We start from the raw sequence: 19,890 nt of genomic DNA on the forward strand, positions 1-19,890 counted from the left end.
TGTTGTGACTGATGCAGTATCACTCTAACATAGTGGAAGTGACATCCCCCCTGTTCAATGTTGTTACTTTTCTCCTGAGAAGACTTCTGCTTCTGGTGGTGTGCCCATGGTATCTGCTGCTTTTGTCCTTCTAGATGGAAGAGGCTGTGGCTTTGCAACACCTGTGGCAGATCTTTGGTGAATTTCTGCTGTGCATCTTGCAGATGTACACACTGCTGTGACTGAACGTCAATAGTGGAGGGAATGGATGTTTGTGAACATGTTGCTAATAAAGTCAGCTGTTGTGTCCTGGATGGTGTCAAGTTTCTTCAGTATTGTTGGAGCTGCACCCATCCAAGCAAGTGTAGAGTATTCGATTACACTCCTGATTTGTACAGTCCTTGCGGAACACTTGTCACAGTGTTCCTAGTCTCTGAACTGCCCTCATAGTCAACGTATTTAAATAGTGAGTCTAGTTCAGCTGGTCAATGATATTCCCCAGGATATTCATAAGGATACAGCACAATGTTGTAAGATATATCATATATTCTAAATGTTTAACATACAATCTATCCAGCACCTTTAATACCGATACTGGTTTTTGTAGAAGCACCCAGTAGGGTGATGGTAGACTGTCAAGGATCATTATCAGAAAATGAAAGCACAGCACCAGTGCATCCTTACCATTATGGATATGACACCTTGGTTCTAAAAGGCCATCCATTTGAGGGCATTCACAGCTATAGTAGTGATGAATAAAACTACTCAATTGTTTTTACTTAATATGAACTATCAGTCAGATTATTATGTATTATGAAATGCAGTCAGATTAAGGGTCCAAATCTATATCTAACTTTTTTTTTAAAGATATATTGACTAACTTGGAAAGAAAATAGTTAACATCTATAGCATATCATCGACAAACACAGGAAAGGGTTAAAGATACGCAATCAGATTCTCAAGACAATGATGAAAGCACATTGTCATGAAGATTCCTTTGAATAGGGCAAAGGTCAGTTTTTCTGTTATTTGCGACCAGTGATTTGGCAAATGAATCTACGGGCTTCAATCCATTCAAATGAATTTATGGTCATGAGATAAAAGGTTCATAATAAGCTTTTAGAACAGGAAGATCATTTGTCTGTGTTTCTAGAGAGACTGGCAGGAGTTTACAAAGAAGACAGGAATTTTTAAAAAAAACTTCACAGGCAAAGATGAAAGAATGAGCAAGTAAGGATGCAGTTGGCAGAACATTTCAAGCCAGAGATGTAGGGTTAAGCACAGAAACATAGAAAACAGGAGCAGGAGTAGGTAATTCAACACTTTGTGTCTGCTGTGTCATTCAATATTATCATTTCTGATCATCCAAGCCAGTACCCTGTTCCCACTTTTTCTCTATACCCTTTGATCCTTTTAGCCCTAAGAACTATATTAAATCCTTCTTGAAAACATTCAATGTTTTGGCCTCAACTGCTTTCTGTGGTAGAGAATTCCACAGGCTCACCACTTTCTGGATGAAGAAACTTCAATTCAGTCCTGAATGGCCTATCCTGTATCCTTAGACTGTGACCTGTTAGTATTGTTACCTTTACAGGAGGAAAATCTGAAGACAAGATTCAGTGGTTTATATAAGGTAATTAAGAAGGTCAGTGAAGTGAATTATCTGATGGACACTCTGTATCAAAGGAAGAAAGATCAGTTATACCATGTTAATATAGAGTCATAGAGATGTACAGCAAAAAATAGACCTTGCGGTCCAACTTGTCCATGCCGACCAGATATCCCAACAAAATCTAGTCCCACCTGCCAGCACCTGGCCCATATTCCTCCAAACCCTTCCTATTCATATACCCATCCAGATGCCTTTTAAATGTTGCAATCGTACCAGCCTCCACCACTACCTCTGGCAGCTCATTCCATACATATACCACACTCTGTGTGAAAATGTTGCCCCTTAGGTCTCTTTTATATCTTTCCCCTCTCACCATAAACATATGCCCTCTAGTTCTGGACTCTTCCACACCAGGGAAAAGACTTTGTCTAGTTATCCAATCCATACCCCTCATGATTTTATAATCCTCTATAAGGTCACCCCTTAGCCTCCGACACTCTGGGGAAAACAGCCCTAGCCTGTTCAACCTCTACCTATAGCTCAAATTCTCCAACCCTGGCAACATCCTTGTAAATTTTTTCTGAACCCTTTCAAGTTTCACAACATCCTTCCAATAGGAAGGAGACCAGATCAGCATGTAATTTATAGTTATTCCTACAGAATGGCTACTGTTTGGGGTCTATTTGCTAGTCCTATCAATGTCTTCATTCATTTACTGCTTTTTATTTTCACACAAATAGATCAGCATCATCCAATCCTAGCTTATCTCTCATAACTGTCTTCATTTCATCTCTTATTAATAGCGCTACCCCAACACCTTTCCATGCCTCCTATCTTTCTAAAAGGTCAAACATCCCTGAATGTTGTTGTGGCTCTGTTCGCCGAGCTGGACATTTGTGTTGCAGATGTTTCGTCCCCTGTCTAGGTGACATCCTCAGTGCTTGGGAGCCTCCTGTGAAGTGCTTCTGTGATGTTTCCTCCGGCATTTATAGTGATTTGTATCTGCCACTTCCGGTTGTCAGTTCCAGCTGTCCGCTGCAGTGGCCGGTATATTGGGTCCAGGTCAATGTGCTTATTGATTGAATCTGTGGATGAGTGCCATGCCTCTAGGAATTCCCTGGCTGTCCTCTGTTTGGTTTGTCCTATAATAGTAGTGTTGTCCCAGTCGAACTCAATAGCCAACCTGCTGGACATACAGAACAAACAACAAGACGGGGAACCTATCAACAAAGACGGCATACTCAAACTACTGGACCTGTGCCTCACAACACACTTCACATTCAACAACCAAATATATGAACAAATCAACAGCACACCCATGGGCTCACCCATCTCTGGACTCATAGCAGAAGCAGTAATGCAAAGTTTAGAACAAACAGTCTTACCGCAAATTCAACCCAACCTCTGGTTCAGATATGTAGATGATACCTTTGTAATCATTAAAAACACAGAAATAGAGAATTCACACTGGATCATCAATGCTCACAGGAATCCAATTCACTAGAGAGGAAGAAAAGGACAACCAACTCCCATTCCTAGACCTGATGGTACAGAGAACACCGAATGGAGAATTCACCACAAAGGTATACAGGAAAGCCACACACACAGACCAAGTCCTAAAGTATGAAAGCAACCACCCCAACACACACAAAAGAAGTTGCATCAAGACACTGTTCAAAAGGGCCACAACACACTGCAATACACCCGAACTACAAAAAGAGAAAGAAGAACACCTATACAATGTATTCGCCAAAAACGGATACCCTCACAATTTCATCAACAGATGCCTAAAGGAAAGACAACAGAATGAGGACATGCCACAACCCAAAGGACTAGTCACACTACCATATATCAAAAACATTTCTGATAGACAGCTAGACTACTGTGGCCACTAGGACTCATAACAGCACACAAACCAACAGCCATTCTCAGACAACAACTCACCAGGACGAAGGACCCGATCGCCAGCATAAGCAAAACCAATGTAGTGTACAAAATCCCATGCAAGAACTGCACAAAACACTACATAGGACAAACAGGAAGACAGCTAACGACCCGCATCCATGAACACCAACTAACCACGAAACAACATGACCAGCTATCCTGAGTAGCCACACACTCAGATGACAAGCAACATGAGTTCGACTGGGACAACACTACTATTATAGGACAAGCTAAACAGAGAAAAGCTGGGGAATTCCTAGAGGCATGGCACTCATCCACAGATTCAATCAATAAGCACATTGACCTGGACCCAATATACCGGCCACTGCAGCGGACAGCTGGAACTGACAACCAGAAGTGGCAGATACAAACCACTATAAATGCCGGAGGAAACATCACAGAAGCACTTCACAGAAGGCTCCCAAGCACTGAGGATGTCACCTAGACAGGGGATGAAATGTTTGCAACACAAATGCCCTGCTCAGTGAACAGAACTACAACAACGAGCACCCGAGCTACAAATCTTCTCCCAAACTTTGAATCCCTGAATGTTAAGTCGCCATTTTGATCACCTTGTAACCATATCTCTGTAATGGCTGTGAGATCATATTCATCTACTTCAATTTGTGCTGTCAGTTTATCTACCCTATTCTGAAAGCTGACTGCATAAAGATATGAAGCCTTCAACTTTGTCCTATTATCACATTTCTCTACACTCTGATGGTTCTTAGGTGCAATTTGACATTCACGCATTCTGTCCCTTCCTTCTATTTTTTGGGTACAATCAGTACCATCACTAATGCACTCTATGAATGTGTTGCCATAGCTACCCTTTCTAATTTGATTAACCCAATCAACATGAAGATTAAAGTTACCCATATTGCACTGTTCTTTTTAAATTTTCCAACTGTTCATAGAGATAGAGTCATTGAGATGTACAGCATGGAAACAGACCCTTTAGTCCAACTCGTCCTGCTGATCAGATATCCCAACCTAGTCTAGTCCCACCTGCCAGCACCTGGCCCATATCCCTCCAAACCTTTCCTGCAATCCCAACTTGTCCTTTACCATTTTCCATGCATCTGAACACCCCACAATTCCTCCAACTCTTTAAAGCCCTATCCACAGTCCCGGTTATGCAATTTGCCCGGACTCTGGTCCCAGTTTGAAACAGGTGGAACCCATCCCATTGGAATAACTCCCTCTTTTCCTTGTACCCCATGAATTCAAACCTGTTTCTTCCACACCAATCTTTGAGTTAATCCTCTTTAATCTTGTTGACCCTGTGCCAACTAGTTCAAGTAGATGCCTCCTTTTTTGGTTCTGCTCTCAATTTAATCCCAAGCTGCTCATATTCCCTCAGCAGAACCTCATTCCTCTTTCTACCTATATCACTGGTACCTACATGAACCATGCAATTGGTTCTGTCCCTTCCCTCTCCAAGTTCCTCTGCAGCCCAGGTGAGATATCCTGAAGCTGGGCACTAGGCAGGCAATGCAGCCTTTGGGACTCTCAATGCTGGCCACAGAGAATAGTGTCTATTCCCCAGTCTATACTATACCGATTAGAACTACATTTCTCTTTTCAACCCTTCTCTTGAATGGCATACCACAGTGCTATGGTCAGTTTGCTCATCCTCCCTACAGCTCCCACTCTTGTCCACATAGGGAGCAAGAATCTCAAATTTGTTAGACAAGCTCAAGGACTGAGGCTCCTTCAGCATTACCTTCTGGACCTGCTAACTGTCTCACTAATAGTCACTCCTGTCCCTGACTACTACCTTAATTTGAGGTAGTTAATCTAAGGAGTGATGTGACTGCCTCCTGAAACACAGAATCCAGGTAACACTCCCCCTCCCTGATGTGTTACAGTGTTCGAAGCTCAGACTCCAACTCATCAACTCTGAGCGAGAATTCTTGAAGCATCCAGCACTTACTATAGGTAAGGTCCACTGGCTCCTGTATCGTGCAGAACAATATAACTCCTGGCCCTGTATCTCTATTTTCCAGCACTTGGCCCATAGCCTTGTATTCTTTGGCATTGCCAGTGCACATCTAAATACTCCTGAAACGTTATAAGGGTTTCGGCCTTTTCCATCCTTACAGATTCCCACCACCCTCTAGCTGAATAAGCTTTTCCTCACATCTCCTCTAAACCTCCTACCCCTTACCTTAAATCTATTCCTGGTCATTGATCCCTCCTTGAAGGGGTAAAATTTCTCCCCACACTGTCCACTCTTCCCACTTCACCGTGTTCACTCTCCCCCATCCTGTCCACACTCTGCCCCCACTTTGTCCACTCTCTTCCCCTCATCCTGTCCACTCTCTCCCTACCCACTCTCTCCACACTCAAACCTCACCTACCCCCACCCCTACCGTATCCACTTTCTCCCTCTGTTCTGGAACTCTCTCCCCTTCCATCTTGTCCACTCTCTCCCCCTATTCTGTCCACACTCTCCTCCTCCACTCTGTCCACACTCTCCCCCTGTCCTGTCCAATGTCCTTCGCCCTGTTCTGTCCACTCTCCTTCCCCTCGCCCTGACCATGCTTCAAGTGGGCAGCTCACCACCACTTTCTCTAGGATAATTAGAGATGAGTAATAAATGCTGGCCTAGCAAGGGATGTGCATATCCCATCAGTGAATTAAAAATTAAACAATTCAAGGAATAAGGATTTAAACTCAGTAACAACCATGGCAGAAAATGTTTTCACACATTTTCAGCCTCTGATCTCCAGCATCTGCAGACCTCACTTTTTACTCAAAGAACAACCATGGCAGTCTGTTTAACTGAATGAATTAATCCCATTGTTCTAAGGTGATGGCAAGCATTCATCAGGTACATGCCCTCCTCTCTAAATCAAACTGATGACAGATTTTTTTTTTGTTTTGCTACAAACCTTTCGTTTTGCATTCAAATGCTCACTATATCTTTCTGTTGAGTCTCCAGGTATTTCGCTGGCCCACAGTGTTTTTCCCACCTTTGTATAGGCAACTCCCATCACCATCAATGGTAAGAGGTACGTCAGTACAATCACCACAAGTTGATATCTGGAAGACACAACGACCAATAATGCAATTTGTACATACTCAAAAAATATTCAAAGAAATTCCATAAATGGAACGGTTTTGTTTATTCCACATGAAAACATAATACTAGAGGAATGTGAACTCTGTAAAATCCAAAATATAAAGCTAGCCTCAGTAACAGTTGTTAAACATCAGAGGTTAAAGGACTGAGTTTGGGCATACATTTTTCCATCTATAGGCCAGTGAGTTTAACATCTGGTTTTGGGGAATCGTTTGTCTATTATAAAGAATGCAATCACAATATATTTGGAAATATATAATATGATCAAGCAGAGTTGAAAAGACTTTGTGAAGGGGAAATTGATCAATTTACTAGAATAAAACAAAGAACTGCAGGTGCTGGAGATCTCAAACTAAATAGAAATTACTTGGAAACTCAGTAGTTCTGGCAGCATCTGTGGGAAGAATCTAGTTTGAGCTTTGAGTCTGTTATCTCTATCAGAACTGTTAGATACTCTGGAACCTCCCTCCCCTAGCTTTCACTCTGACTCCATCCCTTCTCCTGACTCCAAATCTTGTTAGATATTTACTATCCCTGCAGCTCTCTGATGCTGAATGTTTTGTACTCACCAAAGGGCTCAGTTTTATCCCTCTGTGTCCCCAGCTCAATGAATTTCAGGCTGGACATGACATTGAACACTTCTTCCATCATCAAGCCCCACCCCCTCCCAACCATGCCCATTTCTGTGGACAGTGGACCTCCTCCTGCCATCCCACAGATGCTTTCACTTGCCTTCAATGCTTCCTATGATGGTACTGTGCCTTTAAGAGAGATTTGTTCTGTGCTGTTCCTCTAGCAGAGAGGTGTTGCCACAGTGGTACTGAATGTCTGCTTCAGAAGCAATGGATAAACAGCTTTGAGCTCCCTGAGTTCTTTTTTAGATTAAACGATAGAAGCATGAGTGGATGGAGTCAGGCTCACACAGACCTAGGGTTTTAACTGTGCTTTCAGTTGGGATTTGGAGTTGGCTATTGAAGCTAAAAAATAGACCTCTCTTTCTACTGCAGTTAAAAGCTTGAGTTCACCTCTGCTGCTAGATTGTTTCTTTTGGTGTTTCTTTCTCCTAGACTGTAGATGTGATAGCACATGAGCAAAAATTGTTTTCTGGATTTGCCTCTGCCAAGAGTGTGTTTAGGGGATGTTGCTTATTGGGACAGTTGATGATTAATCATTAAATAATGTATTATTATATTAAGTATTTCAATAGAGTCAACGTTTTTATTTATTTGTATTTTAATTGTGATATAACAGTATTGTGTGTTTTTCTTAAAGTCTAGTAGTGGACCAATCAAATCACATCTGGAACACAGCATCCTACACTTGCTTTTAAATAGAAGTTAGGGTCTAAGCAATCTCCTTGATATTTTGAGGGAGTGTGGTCTGGTCCATAACAGTCCATCCACTGGCATACCTCCCTCCCTGACCTTTTTACCCACACTCAACTTACTCATTGAGAACTGTCGACGTGACATCAGTCACCTTAATTTTTCTGTCCCCTTCACCCATTCAAAACTCTCTCCCTCTGAACTGACTGCACTCCATGTTCTTAGGTCCAATCCTGACTTTGTCGTCAAACCTGCCAACAAGGGTGGTGCAGTTGTTGTCTGGCATATTGGCCACTACATTGTGGAGGCTGAGCTCCAGTTCTCAAATACTTGCTGCTACCACCCCTGGATATGACCCCACCATGGTATACCAGGCTTTTGTGGCCACGACTGTCATCACGCTCACCTCATCTGGGATCCCCTCATGACAGCCTCCCAGCTCATAATCCCCAACCCATACAACCCACTCTACTTTCTCCCTAAAATCCAGAAACAGAACTATCTGGGTAGAGCTGCTGTTTCTGTCTGCTCCTGCCCCATGGAACATATCTCTCCTTACTTTGACTTGATCTTTTTTCCTCCCCTTGTCCTGTCCTTCCCCACTTACATTCAGAATTCTCCTGATGCTTTATGTCAGTTTCAGAATTTTCAGTTTGTGGCTCCAGCCCCCTCCTCTATGCCATGGATGTGCAGTACCTGTCCCCTCCCTTGTCAGCCTTCTGCGGGCACTGTTCCCTCTGGGACACCCTGGTCCACTCCTCTCCACGGTCCTACAATATCTTCCCATGCAATCACAGGAGGTGTAACACCTGCCCATTTACTTCCTCCCAACTCACCATCCAGACACACCTTCCAGGTGAAACAGTGATTTACCTGCACTTCACTCAATGTAGTCTACTGTATTCACTACTCTACACTGGGGAGACAAAGCACAGTTTGGGTGACTGTACTGCAGGACATCTGTCAGTAAAAATGAGCCAGAGCTTCCAGCGACCTGTCATTTCAACAGACCACCAGGTTCCCTATCTCAGGCTTGCTGCAATGTTCCAGCGAGCATTAGCGCAAGCCCAAAGAACAATGTCTCATTTTCAGCTTGAGGATTCTGCAGCCTCTGGGCTCCAATATCAAATTCAATCACTTAGAGCCTGATTGCACCATTCCATATTTGTTACTCACCCTCACACCCAGTCCTATTATGACATTGGTTGCTTTTAGCACAACCAACCAATTTTCACCCACTCTCAGGCCTGCTATCACATTGTATGGTCTCCTTTCAGCACAGCTCACCCAATCTCTCCTACTCTTAGCTCTTATTGTCACTTTTCTTCTGTCCTAGTCTGCCTTCCATAGTTTCCTTGTTTTCCTACCTGTTTCATATCTCTCTCTCTGGGCTCCATCTCCATCTATTCACTCACCTCCCCCTGACCGTCAAACATTGTCTTCAGCATAAATAACTCTTTTTTTCTAGTTGTTATCAATTCTAATGAAGAGTCACCTGGCTCAAAACATTAACTTTCTTCCCACAGATACTGCCAAGACCTGCTGAGTTTTGCCAACAAATTACTAGAAGTCTTTGAGGAGTTAACAAGTAGGATAGATAAAGGAGAAGCAGTGGATATAATATATTTGGATTTTCAGAAGGTGTTTGAGAAAGATCCACATTCTAGGCTACTTAATAAAACAAGAACCCATGGTATGGAGGTCGTATATTAGCATGAAGAGAAGATGAAGGGGTTCTTCCTCCTGTATCCATGAAGGGGTTCTTCCTCCTGTATCCATGAAGGGGTTCTTCCTCCATGTGTCGGGTGGTGAGAAAGCAGCAGTGGAGGTGGCCAAGGACCTGCACGTCCTTGGCAGAGTGGAAGGGAGAGTTGAAATGTTCGGCCACGGAAGGGTGTGTGATTGGTGCGGCTTTCCTGGAGATTTTCGCTAAAGTACTCTGCAAGAAGTTGTTCAGTCTCCCCAATGTAAAAGGAGACCGCATCGGGAGCAACGGATACAATAAATGATATTGCTGGATGTGCAGATGAAACTTTGATGGATGTGGAAGGCTCCTTTGGGGCCTTAGATAGAGGTGAGGGGGGGGAAGTGTGGGCACAGATTTTGCAATTCCTGCGGTGGCAGGGGACGGTGAAAGGCTTTTGCCCGAAATATTGATTTTCTTGCTCCTCAGATGCTGCTTGACCTGCTGTGCTTTTCCAGCACCACTCTAATCTGGACTCTCATCTCCAGCATTTTATGTTAAGACTAGACTTACAGTGTGGAAACAGGCCCTTCGGCCCAACAAGTCCACACCGACCCGCCGAAGCGCAACCCACCCATACCCCTACATTTACCCCTTACCTAACACTATGGGCAATTTAGCATGGCCAATTCACCTGACCCGCACATCTTTGGACTGTGGGAGGAAACCGGAGCACCTGGAGGAAACCCACGCAGACACGGGGAGAACGTGCAAACTCCACACAGTCAGTTGCCTGAGTCGGGAATTGAACCCGGGTCTCAGGCGCTGTGAGGCAGCAGTGCTAACCACTGTGCCACCGTGCCGCATCTGCAGTCCTCACTTTTGCCTTTTAAATGTTGCAATTGTACCAGCCTCCACCACTTTCTCTGGCAGCTTATTCCACACACGCACCACCCTCTGTGTGAAAAAGTTGCCCCTTAAGTCTCTTTTATATCTTTCCCCTCTCACCCTAAACCTATACCTTCTAGTTCTGGACTCGCCCACCCCAAAGAAAAGACCTTGTCTACTTACCCTGTCCATGCCCCTCATGATTTTGTAAGCCTCTATAAGGTCACCCCTCAGCCTCCGATGCTCCAAGGGAAACAGCCACAGCCTGTTCAACTTGCATGCCAAGGTCTTTTTGTTCAGCAACTCGCCCTTAGGACCTTACCATTACTACACCTTTTACAATAAATATTAATGACTTGGATGAGGGAAGTGAGTGCACTATCACCAAGTTTGATGATGACACAAAAAAAGGTGGGAATTCAAGTGGTGGAGATGGCACAAAGGGTGTCACAGTGGAGTATAGAAAGGTTAAGCAAGTGCCAAGATCTTGGCAGATGTAATATACTGTATGGAAATGTGGGATTATACATTTTGGCAGGAAGAATAGAAGAGCTGAATATTATTTAAATAGAGAAACACTGCAGGAACTATGGGAGTACTCATGGATCAATCAAAAAAAATAAGAAAGGCCAATGGAATATTGCCCTTTATTTCAAAGGCAATGAAATTTAAAGTAGATAAGTTATGCTAAACCTATAAAGACACCAGTCTCACCACAAATAGAATACTGTAAATAGTTTTAGGCCCCTTATTGAAGAAAAGATACTCTAACATTGGAGACAATCCAGAGAATGTTCACTTGGTTGATATTGGGTATGAGGGACAGTCTAATGAGGGGAGTTTGAGTCCAGTATTTGCTGGAATATAGAAGAATGACCTTACAAGATGATTTGGTAGGGTAGATGCAGATAGGTTGTTTCCTTAGAACATAGAAAATACAACATAGAAAAGTACAGCAAAGAACAGGCCCTTTGGCCTATGATGTTGTGCCGAGGATTAATCGTAATCTAAAATAAAATGACCTTACCTATGCATCCCTCAATTCACTACTGTCCATGTGCTTGCCCAACAGGTGCTTACATGTCTGTAATGACTCTGCTTCCATCACCACCGCTGGCAATGCATTCCATGCATTCACAACTCTCTGCCTAAAGAACCTACCTCTGATGTCTCCTCAAACCTTCTTCCTAATATCTTAAAAGTATGATCCCTCATCCCAGTCAATCCTGCCCTGGGGAAAAGTCTCTGGCTATTGACACTATCCATGCCTCTTGTATGCCTCAATCAGGTCACCTCTCTTCCTCCTCTCCAGAGAGAAAAGTCCACCCTTAGTCAACCTCTCTTCATAAGACAAGTCCTCCAGTCCAGGCAGCATCCTGGTAAACCTTCTTTGCACCCTCTCCAAAGCCTCTGTATCTTTTCTATAAAAGGGCAACAAGAACTGTACACAATATTCCAAGTGTGGTCTCACCAGGGACTTGTTGAGCTGTAGAAAAACCTTGCAGCTCTTAAACTCGAACCTCCTGTTAATGAAAGCCAAAACACCATATGCTTTCTTAACAACCCTATCCACTTGGGTGGCAACTTTGAGGGATAAAAGTACTTGAACACCAAGATCCCTCTGTTCCTCCACACTGCCAAGAATCCTGTTTTAATCCTATATTCAGTATTCAAGTTCGACCTTCCAAAATGCATCACTTCACATTTATCCAGGTTTCTCAGCCCAGCTCTGCACCCTGTCTATGTCACGCTGCAGCCTGCAATAGCCCTCAATACTATCAACAGGACCTCCAACCTTTGTGTCATCTGCAAATTTACTAACCCACCCCTCAACCTCCTCATCCAAGTCATTTAAAAAAACTACAAAGAGCAGAGGCCAAAGACACCCACAGGACACCGCTCCTTATGGAAGAGTCTGATACCAGAGGGAATAATTTCAGAAAAAGGAGTTACACATTTTGAACAGAAATGAGGAGAAATTTCTTTTCTCAGAGCATAATAAATCTGTGGAGGTTTTTCACACAGATGGGGCCATTAAATATATTCAAGTCCAAGACAGAAAGATTTTTAATCTGTAAGGGAATCAAGGGTTATGGGGAAAAGGCAGGAAAGCGGAGTTGAAGATTGTTAGATCAGTTGTGATAGAACATTGAACATGAAACATAGAACTATACAGCATAAGAACAGGCCCTTCGGCCCATGATGTTGTGCTGAACTTGGCTTGAAATCTCTTCTGCATGTTTTTGATCCATATCCCTCCATTCCTTCAATATTCATGAGCTTATCTAAAAGTCCCTTAAATGTCCTTATCATATCTGCCTCCACCACAACTGCTGGCAGTGCATTCCAGACTCCAACCACTTTCTGTGTAAAAATACTTGCCCCTTACATCTCCTTTAAACTTTCCCTCTCTCACTTTAAATGCATGCCCCCTAGTATTAGACATTTCGCCTCTGGGAAAAGGATTCTGACTGCGAACCCTATCTCTGTATCTCATAATTTTATAGATTTTTATCAAGTCTCCCCTCAGCCTCTGCCGCTCAAGAGAAAATAACCTAAGTTTTTCTAGCCTCTCCTTATAACTCATACTCTGTAATCCAGGCAGCACTCTGATAAACCTCTTCTGCACCCTCTCCAAAGCCTCCACATCCTTCCTGTAATGTGATGACCAGAATTGAATGCAATATTCTCAGTGTGGCCTAACCAAAGTCGTATAAAGCTGCAGCAACATGGCATCCTGACTCTTGTACTCAATTGCCCAACCAATAAAGGCAAGCATGCTGTACACCTTCTTTACGATCCTCTCTATTTGAGTGACCACTTTCAGGAAGCTATGGACTTGAACCCCAAGACCCTTCTGTACATCAATGCTATTCAGAGTCCTGCCACTAACTATATACTTTTTATTAACATTTGATCTCTCAAAGTGCAGCACCTCACACTTACCCAGATTAAACTCCATTTGCCATTTCACCGCTCGCATCTGCAACTGATCTACATCCGGCTGTATCCTTTGATAACTTTCTACATTATTCACAACTCCACCTTGCAAATTTACTAACTCACCCTGAATCTCTCTAAATAGCAGAGCAGATTAAATGAATTCCTGCTGATCCTATGTCTTATGGTTTTATATTAAATTTTTTTTCCAATTCACACTGGACAAAACTTTCACACCGATTATTTGTTCCCCATATGGACATATATGTTTATATATGCCCATATGAGCCCTTCATCTCATTCCTGATGAAGAGCTCCTGCCCGAAATGTCAATTTTTCTGCTCCTCAGATGCTGCCTGACCTGCTGTGCTTTTCCAGCACTCACTTTAATCTTGACATATATGTTTTGATATGCACACACATCCAATGATCCCTTAATTGACATTTAACCATGATCTGTTCCCTTGCCCTGTCCCTGCCGGAAGGGAGTTAATAGTCAACCATATTACTGTAGGTCTGGAGTCACATGATGGCCAGACCAGATAAAGACAGCAATTTCCTTCTCTAAAGGACTTCAGTGAAGCAGATTTCCTGGCAATTGACAATGGTTTCATCATCAGACTGAATTCCAGATTTTTATTGAATTTAAAATCCACCATCTGCAGGGGCAGGAATTGAACTCAGGTGTCTAAACAATTACCTCTAAGGAAGAAAATTTGCCATCCTTACCTGGTCTGGTCTACATGTTCTTCCAGAACCAGAGCAATGTGGTTGACTCTTCACTGCCCTTTGAGATGGTTGAGCAAACCAGACAGTGATATCAAATTGCTTACAAGTCTCAAAGGAATGAAACTGTTTAGAGCACCTGGTGTCAATCCAGAAATCAGAAACAACAATGGCAAACACAGCCCTGCAATGTCCTCCTTACTGAGGTCTGGGGATGAGTGCCAAAATTGGGAGTGCTGCCTCACAAACTAGTCAATCAACAGCCTGTCATAGTCATACTCCCAGAATCATACCTTATAGAAAATGTCCCAGACACCGCCATCACCATCTCTGGATATGTCCCATTCCACTGGCTAGACAGACCTAGCACAATGGTATGGAGTCGGTAGGGGACTTGCCCTGGGAGTCCTCAATATTGACTCTGGATGCAACAACGTCTCATTGCACCTGGTCAAACATGGACAAGGAACTTCCTGCTCATTACCACAAATCACACAACCCACCCCCACCTTGGCTGATGAATCAGTACGCCTCTATGTTGAATAACACTTGGAGGAAGCACTGAAAATGACAAGGGTGCAAGATGTACTCTGGATGGAGGATTTCAATGTCCATTACCAAGAGTGACTCTGCAGCAGCATTACTGATTGAGCTGGTCGGGTCCTAAAGTACATTTTTAAAATTCATTTGTGGGAGGTGGGCTTTGTTGGTTGGCCAGCATTTATTGCTGATTCTGAGTGCCCTTCAGATGGTGGTGGTGAGCTGCCTTCTTGAACCACTGGAGACCACATGCTGTAGGTTGACAATACCATTAGAGAGGGAATTTCAAGATTTTTGACTGAGCAACAGTGAAGGAAGGATGGTGAGTGGCTTGGTGGAGAGCTTGAAGATGGTGGTGTTCCTTGTATCTACTGCCCTTGTCCTTCCAGATGGAAGTGGTCATAGGTATTGGAAGGTGCTGTCTAAGGATCTTTGGTGAATTTCTGCCATTCCACTTGTCGATAGTACCCACTTCAGCTACTGAGTGTCAATGATGGAGGGATTCTAGACTGGGTCAGGCCCATTGATGAGGAAATCACAGAAACATAGGAAACAGCAGCAGAGTAAGCCATTCAGTCCATCAAACCTTCGATGTCATTAAGCATGATCATTGTTGGTTTTTTTCTCTCAATTACATGTTCCCACTCTCTTCTTATACCTCCGACACCTTTATCTTCTAGAAAGCCAACTATTTAGCTTTTCAATATATACAGTGACTTAGCCTCCACAGACTTATTTGGTAAAGAATTCCACAAGTTCACCACACTCCAAGAGAAGAAATGTCTCCTCATCTCAGTCTGAAATGCCTATCATGTGTCCAGAGACTATGGTCTTTAGAAGCCCAAAAAACTATCTCTACATCCAGTCTGGCCAGTCCTATCAGAACATTATATGCTTCAAAGAGACCACCTCTCATTCTTCTAACTCCAGTCCTAACTGCTCCAGAAGTGAGTTACAACATGTCTGAACAGGTTGATTAAAAATATCTACATAGGCCTAGTTTACCCAGCCTCTTCTCACACAACAAACCAGGAATCAGTCTGATGAACCTTCTCTGCACTGCCTCTATGGTAAATGCTTGGGTAAGAAAACCAAAACTGTACAATACTCTCAGAACCTGTACAGCTGCAATAAGAATTCCTTGCTCCTATACACAAACCCTCTTGCAATGAAGCCTCTCCATATAACTCAAACTTCCAGTACCCCAAATGTGGCATTACCAATGTCTTGTATAGTTGTAACATGATATTCCAACTCCCATACTCAGTGCTCTGACTGATGAAAACAAGATGTGGAGAAGTTGGTGGGGTGGACAAAGTTATAAACCACACAACACCAGGTTATAGTTCAACAGGTTTATCTGGAAGCACTAGCTTTTGGAGTGCACTCCTTCATCAGGTGGTTGCTTGCCAAAATGCCTTCTTCACCACCCTGTGTACCTGTAATGTCACTTCCAATACTGCATAGATCTCTCTCATCAACAACACTCCCCAGGGTCCTTCCATTAACTGTGTAAGTCCTGCCCTGGTTTCTCTTACCAAAATGCAATGCCTCACATTTATCTGCATTAAACTCCATCTGCCATTCCTTGGCCCACTGATGCAGTTGATCATAATCCCGTTGCACTCTTAGATAACCTTCTTCGCTGTCCATTCTACCACCAATTTTGGTGTCATTCGCAAATTTACTAACTGCACCTCCTATATTCTCATTTCAAAAAATGATGAAAAACAGTGGACACAGCACCGATCCTTCCATCACACTGCAAATCATTCCAGTCTGAAAAGCAACCCTCTATTATCACCCTCTAACTCCTACTGTCAAAGGCAATTTTGCATCCAATTGGCGAACTCTCCCTGGTTCAAATGTGATCTAAACTTACTAAACAGTCTACCCATGTGGTACTTTGTCAATGATCTTGCTAAAGTCCATGGAGACAACGTCTACGCCACTGCTCTCATCTATCTTCTTGGTCATCTCTTCAAAAAAACTTAATCAAATTTGCGAGACACAATTTTCTACACACAAAGCCATGCTGACTAGCCCTAATCAGTCCTTGCCTTTCCAAATGTATGTAGATCCTGTCCTTCAGAATCCCTCGAACAATTTACCCACCATTGATATTAGGCTCACCAGTTTGTACTTCCCTGGCATTTCTTAAATAATGGCACATTAGCTACTCTGCAGTCTTCTGGCACCTCACCGGTGGTGTCGATGATACAAATATCTCTGCTAAGAAGCCCCACAATTTTTTCCCTAGCTTCCCACAATGTCCTGTGATACATGTCATCAGATCCCAGGGATTTATCCACTTTATGAGTTTTAAGACCTCCAGCACCTCCTCTTCTGTCATGTGGATTCTTTTAAAGACATCAGTATTTATTTCCCTGAGTTCCCTAGCTTCCATGTCTTTCCCCACGATAAATACTGACACAAAATATTTGTTCAGGATCCCACCAATCTCTTATGATTCCACACATAGACAACCTCAAGAACGCTATTCTCTCCCTGCTTATTCTTTTGCATTAATACACTTGTAGACTCTTTTTGGATTCTCCTTTACCTTATCTGCCAAAGCTACCTCAGGTTTCCTTTTTGCCCTACTGATTTCTGAATTAAGTGTACTCCTACACCCCTATACTCGTCAGGGATCCCAATTGTCTACACCCAACAAAAGCTTCCTCCTTCTTCTTGACCGAACCTCACTCAGGCACTCCTCTCTGTCTATGTTTATTCATTTAATTATATCACAGAGCTTCTCCCTGATTTCTATACCTCTATTTCCCCGCTCAGTCATGGACACCCATGCAAAAGTATTCATTTTTGAGCCCTAACTCCAGGCACAAATTACCACTGTTGTCCTTAATGGGCCTTACTTTTTCCCTCGTTATTGTTTTACCCTTAATATACTTGGAAAATACCTTAGGATTTACCTGTATTTCATCTACTAGTATATTTTCATATCCCCTTTGAGATCTCCTAATCTTTTTAAGTTCCCTCTTCCACGTGCTGCACACTCCTCTAGGTATTATATTGCTCTGAGCATTAGTTATCTACCTTAATACTCCCTTTTTCTCTTAATCTAATGTTACTTTTTTCCAATTATCCAGGGTTCACAAAATATGATGGTAATCTTAATTGGAATATGTTGAATGTATCCCACTGTTCTGAGATGAATTTACCTGGAAATATCTGTTCCCAGTGCACTCTGGCTAAATCATATCTGATCTTATTAAAACTAGCCTTCCCCAAGTTGCAAAATTTGATTACAGGCTCATCTCTGTCTTTTTTCATAATCTTGAATCTAACAGGTTAAGATCACTATCTGCAAGATGCTGTCCCACTAATGCTTCAACCATGTCCTGTCTTCATTACCTAAAATTGAGTTCAGGACCGCCTCCTCCCTTGCACGCCATAAAGCTCTGCTAATGCCTTTTAAGAATTCCACATCCTCTAAACCTTTTGCACTATGACCACCCCAGTTAATGTTGGGGAAATTGATATCCTCTTCCTTTTATCTATGACTTTTCACTTCTCTGCAATTTGTTTACATGGTTAAGTACACTTGCATTCATTACTGAGACCTTTGAGTATAGGAGTTAGGATGTTATGACGAAGTTGCCCAGGACACTGGTGAGGCTTCTTCTGGAGTACTGTGTCCAGTTCTGGTTGCCCTGCTTTAGGAAGGATATTATTAAGCTGAAAAGGTTCAGAAGAGATTTGCCAAAATGTTACTGGGAATGGAGGGTTAGAGTTATGGGAAATGTCTGGAAAGGCTGGGACTTTTTATTTCACTGGAACATAGGAGGTTGAGGGATGACCTTATAGAGGTTTATAACATCAGGAACATATAGATGAGGTGAATGGCAGATGTCTTTTCCCTAAGGCGGAGGATTTCAAGACCAGGGACATATTTTAAGGTAAGAGGAGAAAGACTTGGAAAGGGCATGAGGGGCAATTTCTTTTACACAGAGAGTGGTTTGTGCGTGAAATGAACTGCCAAAGAAAACAGTGGATGCAGTACAGTTACTCTGTTTAAAAGACATTTCAGTAAATACATAAATAAGAGGGTTTGAAGGTTTACAGGCCTAGCACAGGCAGGTGGGACTAGTTTAATTTGGAATTATGATTGGCCTGGACCTGTTGGACCGAAGTATCTGCTTCTGTGCTGTATGATTCTATATGCTTTCATATTTCTCTTGGCACAGCAGGCATGTCCCCTCAATGTCCTTTTATAGCAGGAGGTATCACTTAGGCCATGCTTGAAATGGACAGAAGTACAGGCACCATCATTTTCAGAGCTTCTAAATCACCAGAATCAAACGTGATGTGTCAACCTGAGTTCTCAGGCTCTCCCTATTTCAGACAGGAGCTCTGTTAAATCTGTTACACCCACTAGAATCCTGAGTTTGAAAGTGACAAATTGTTAACAAGTGATGTTTCTGAATAGTTCTCAGATTGATTCATGCATCTGAGACACAATCACCAGAAAGTCACTGGCAATATAACAGTTTGATTTTTGTTTATATCCCCAAACAGGCTTGATAAAGGATCCTGACCTGAAAATATATAAACTAAAAGGGCGTCCTGGTGGCTCAGTGGTTAGCAGTGCTGCCAGGGACCCGGGTTCGATTCCTACGTCGGGACACTGTGTGGAGTTTGCACATTCTCCCCATATCTGTGTGCGTTTCCTCCCACAATCCAAAAATGTACAGATCAGGTGAATTGACCATGTTAAATTGCTCATAGTTTAGACCCATTAGTCAGGGATAAATGTAAGGGAATGGGTCTGGGTGGGTTACTCTTCAGAGGGTCAGTGTGGACTTGCTGGGCTGAAGGGCCTGTTTCCACACTATAGGCAATCTAATAAAACGAATTCTGCCTTGATAAATCTGTTTTACGATAGACTGTACACTGTCTATAATAGGTACTATTGATTTCACTTTGTTCTTGCTGTCAGTGCGTGAGATATGAGCAAGTAAGAACAGATGTTTGTGTGTGAATTAAATGTAGCACTTAAGACAGTACAATCAGCAACTTAGAAATTGATGTTAATGCAAATGGGAATGGTTATTGCTGTTTCATTAATACATAGGGTAGAGAGCAAATATTAGAGAGCAAATAAGGGAGAAATGTTTCCTGTGCTAAAAGGGTCAGTATCAAG

At 42.7% G+C, this 19,890-nt stretch overlaps 1 protein-coding gene across 1 annotated transcript in view; it reads right to left on the reverse strand.

The window, feature by feature from the left end:
• The window catches only part of tacr2 (tachykinin receptor 2), a 98,473-nt gene that overhangs the window by 39,935 nt on the left and 38,648 nt on the right, over positions 1-19,890 (reverse strand). Inside the window, exon 3 of the mRNA XM_060841825.1 lies at positions 6,433-6,583. Within this exon, the coding sequence (XP_060697808.1) occupies positions 6,433-6,583 (151 nt within the window). The remainder of the gene's footprint in view (positions 1-6,432; positions 6,584-19,890) is intronic.

This window comes from Hemiscyllium ocellatum, chromosome 22 (assembly GCF_020745735.1).
Source record: "Hemiscyllium ocellatum isolate sHemOce1 chromosome 22, sHemOce1.pat.X.cur, whole genome shotgun sequence".
NCBI classification, from domain to species: domain Eukaryota; kingdom Metazoa; phylum Chordata; class Chondrichthyes; order Orectolobiformes; family Hemiscylliidae; genus Hemiscyllium; species Hemiscyllium ocellatum.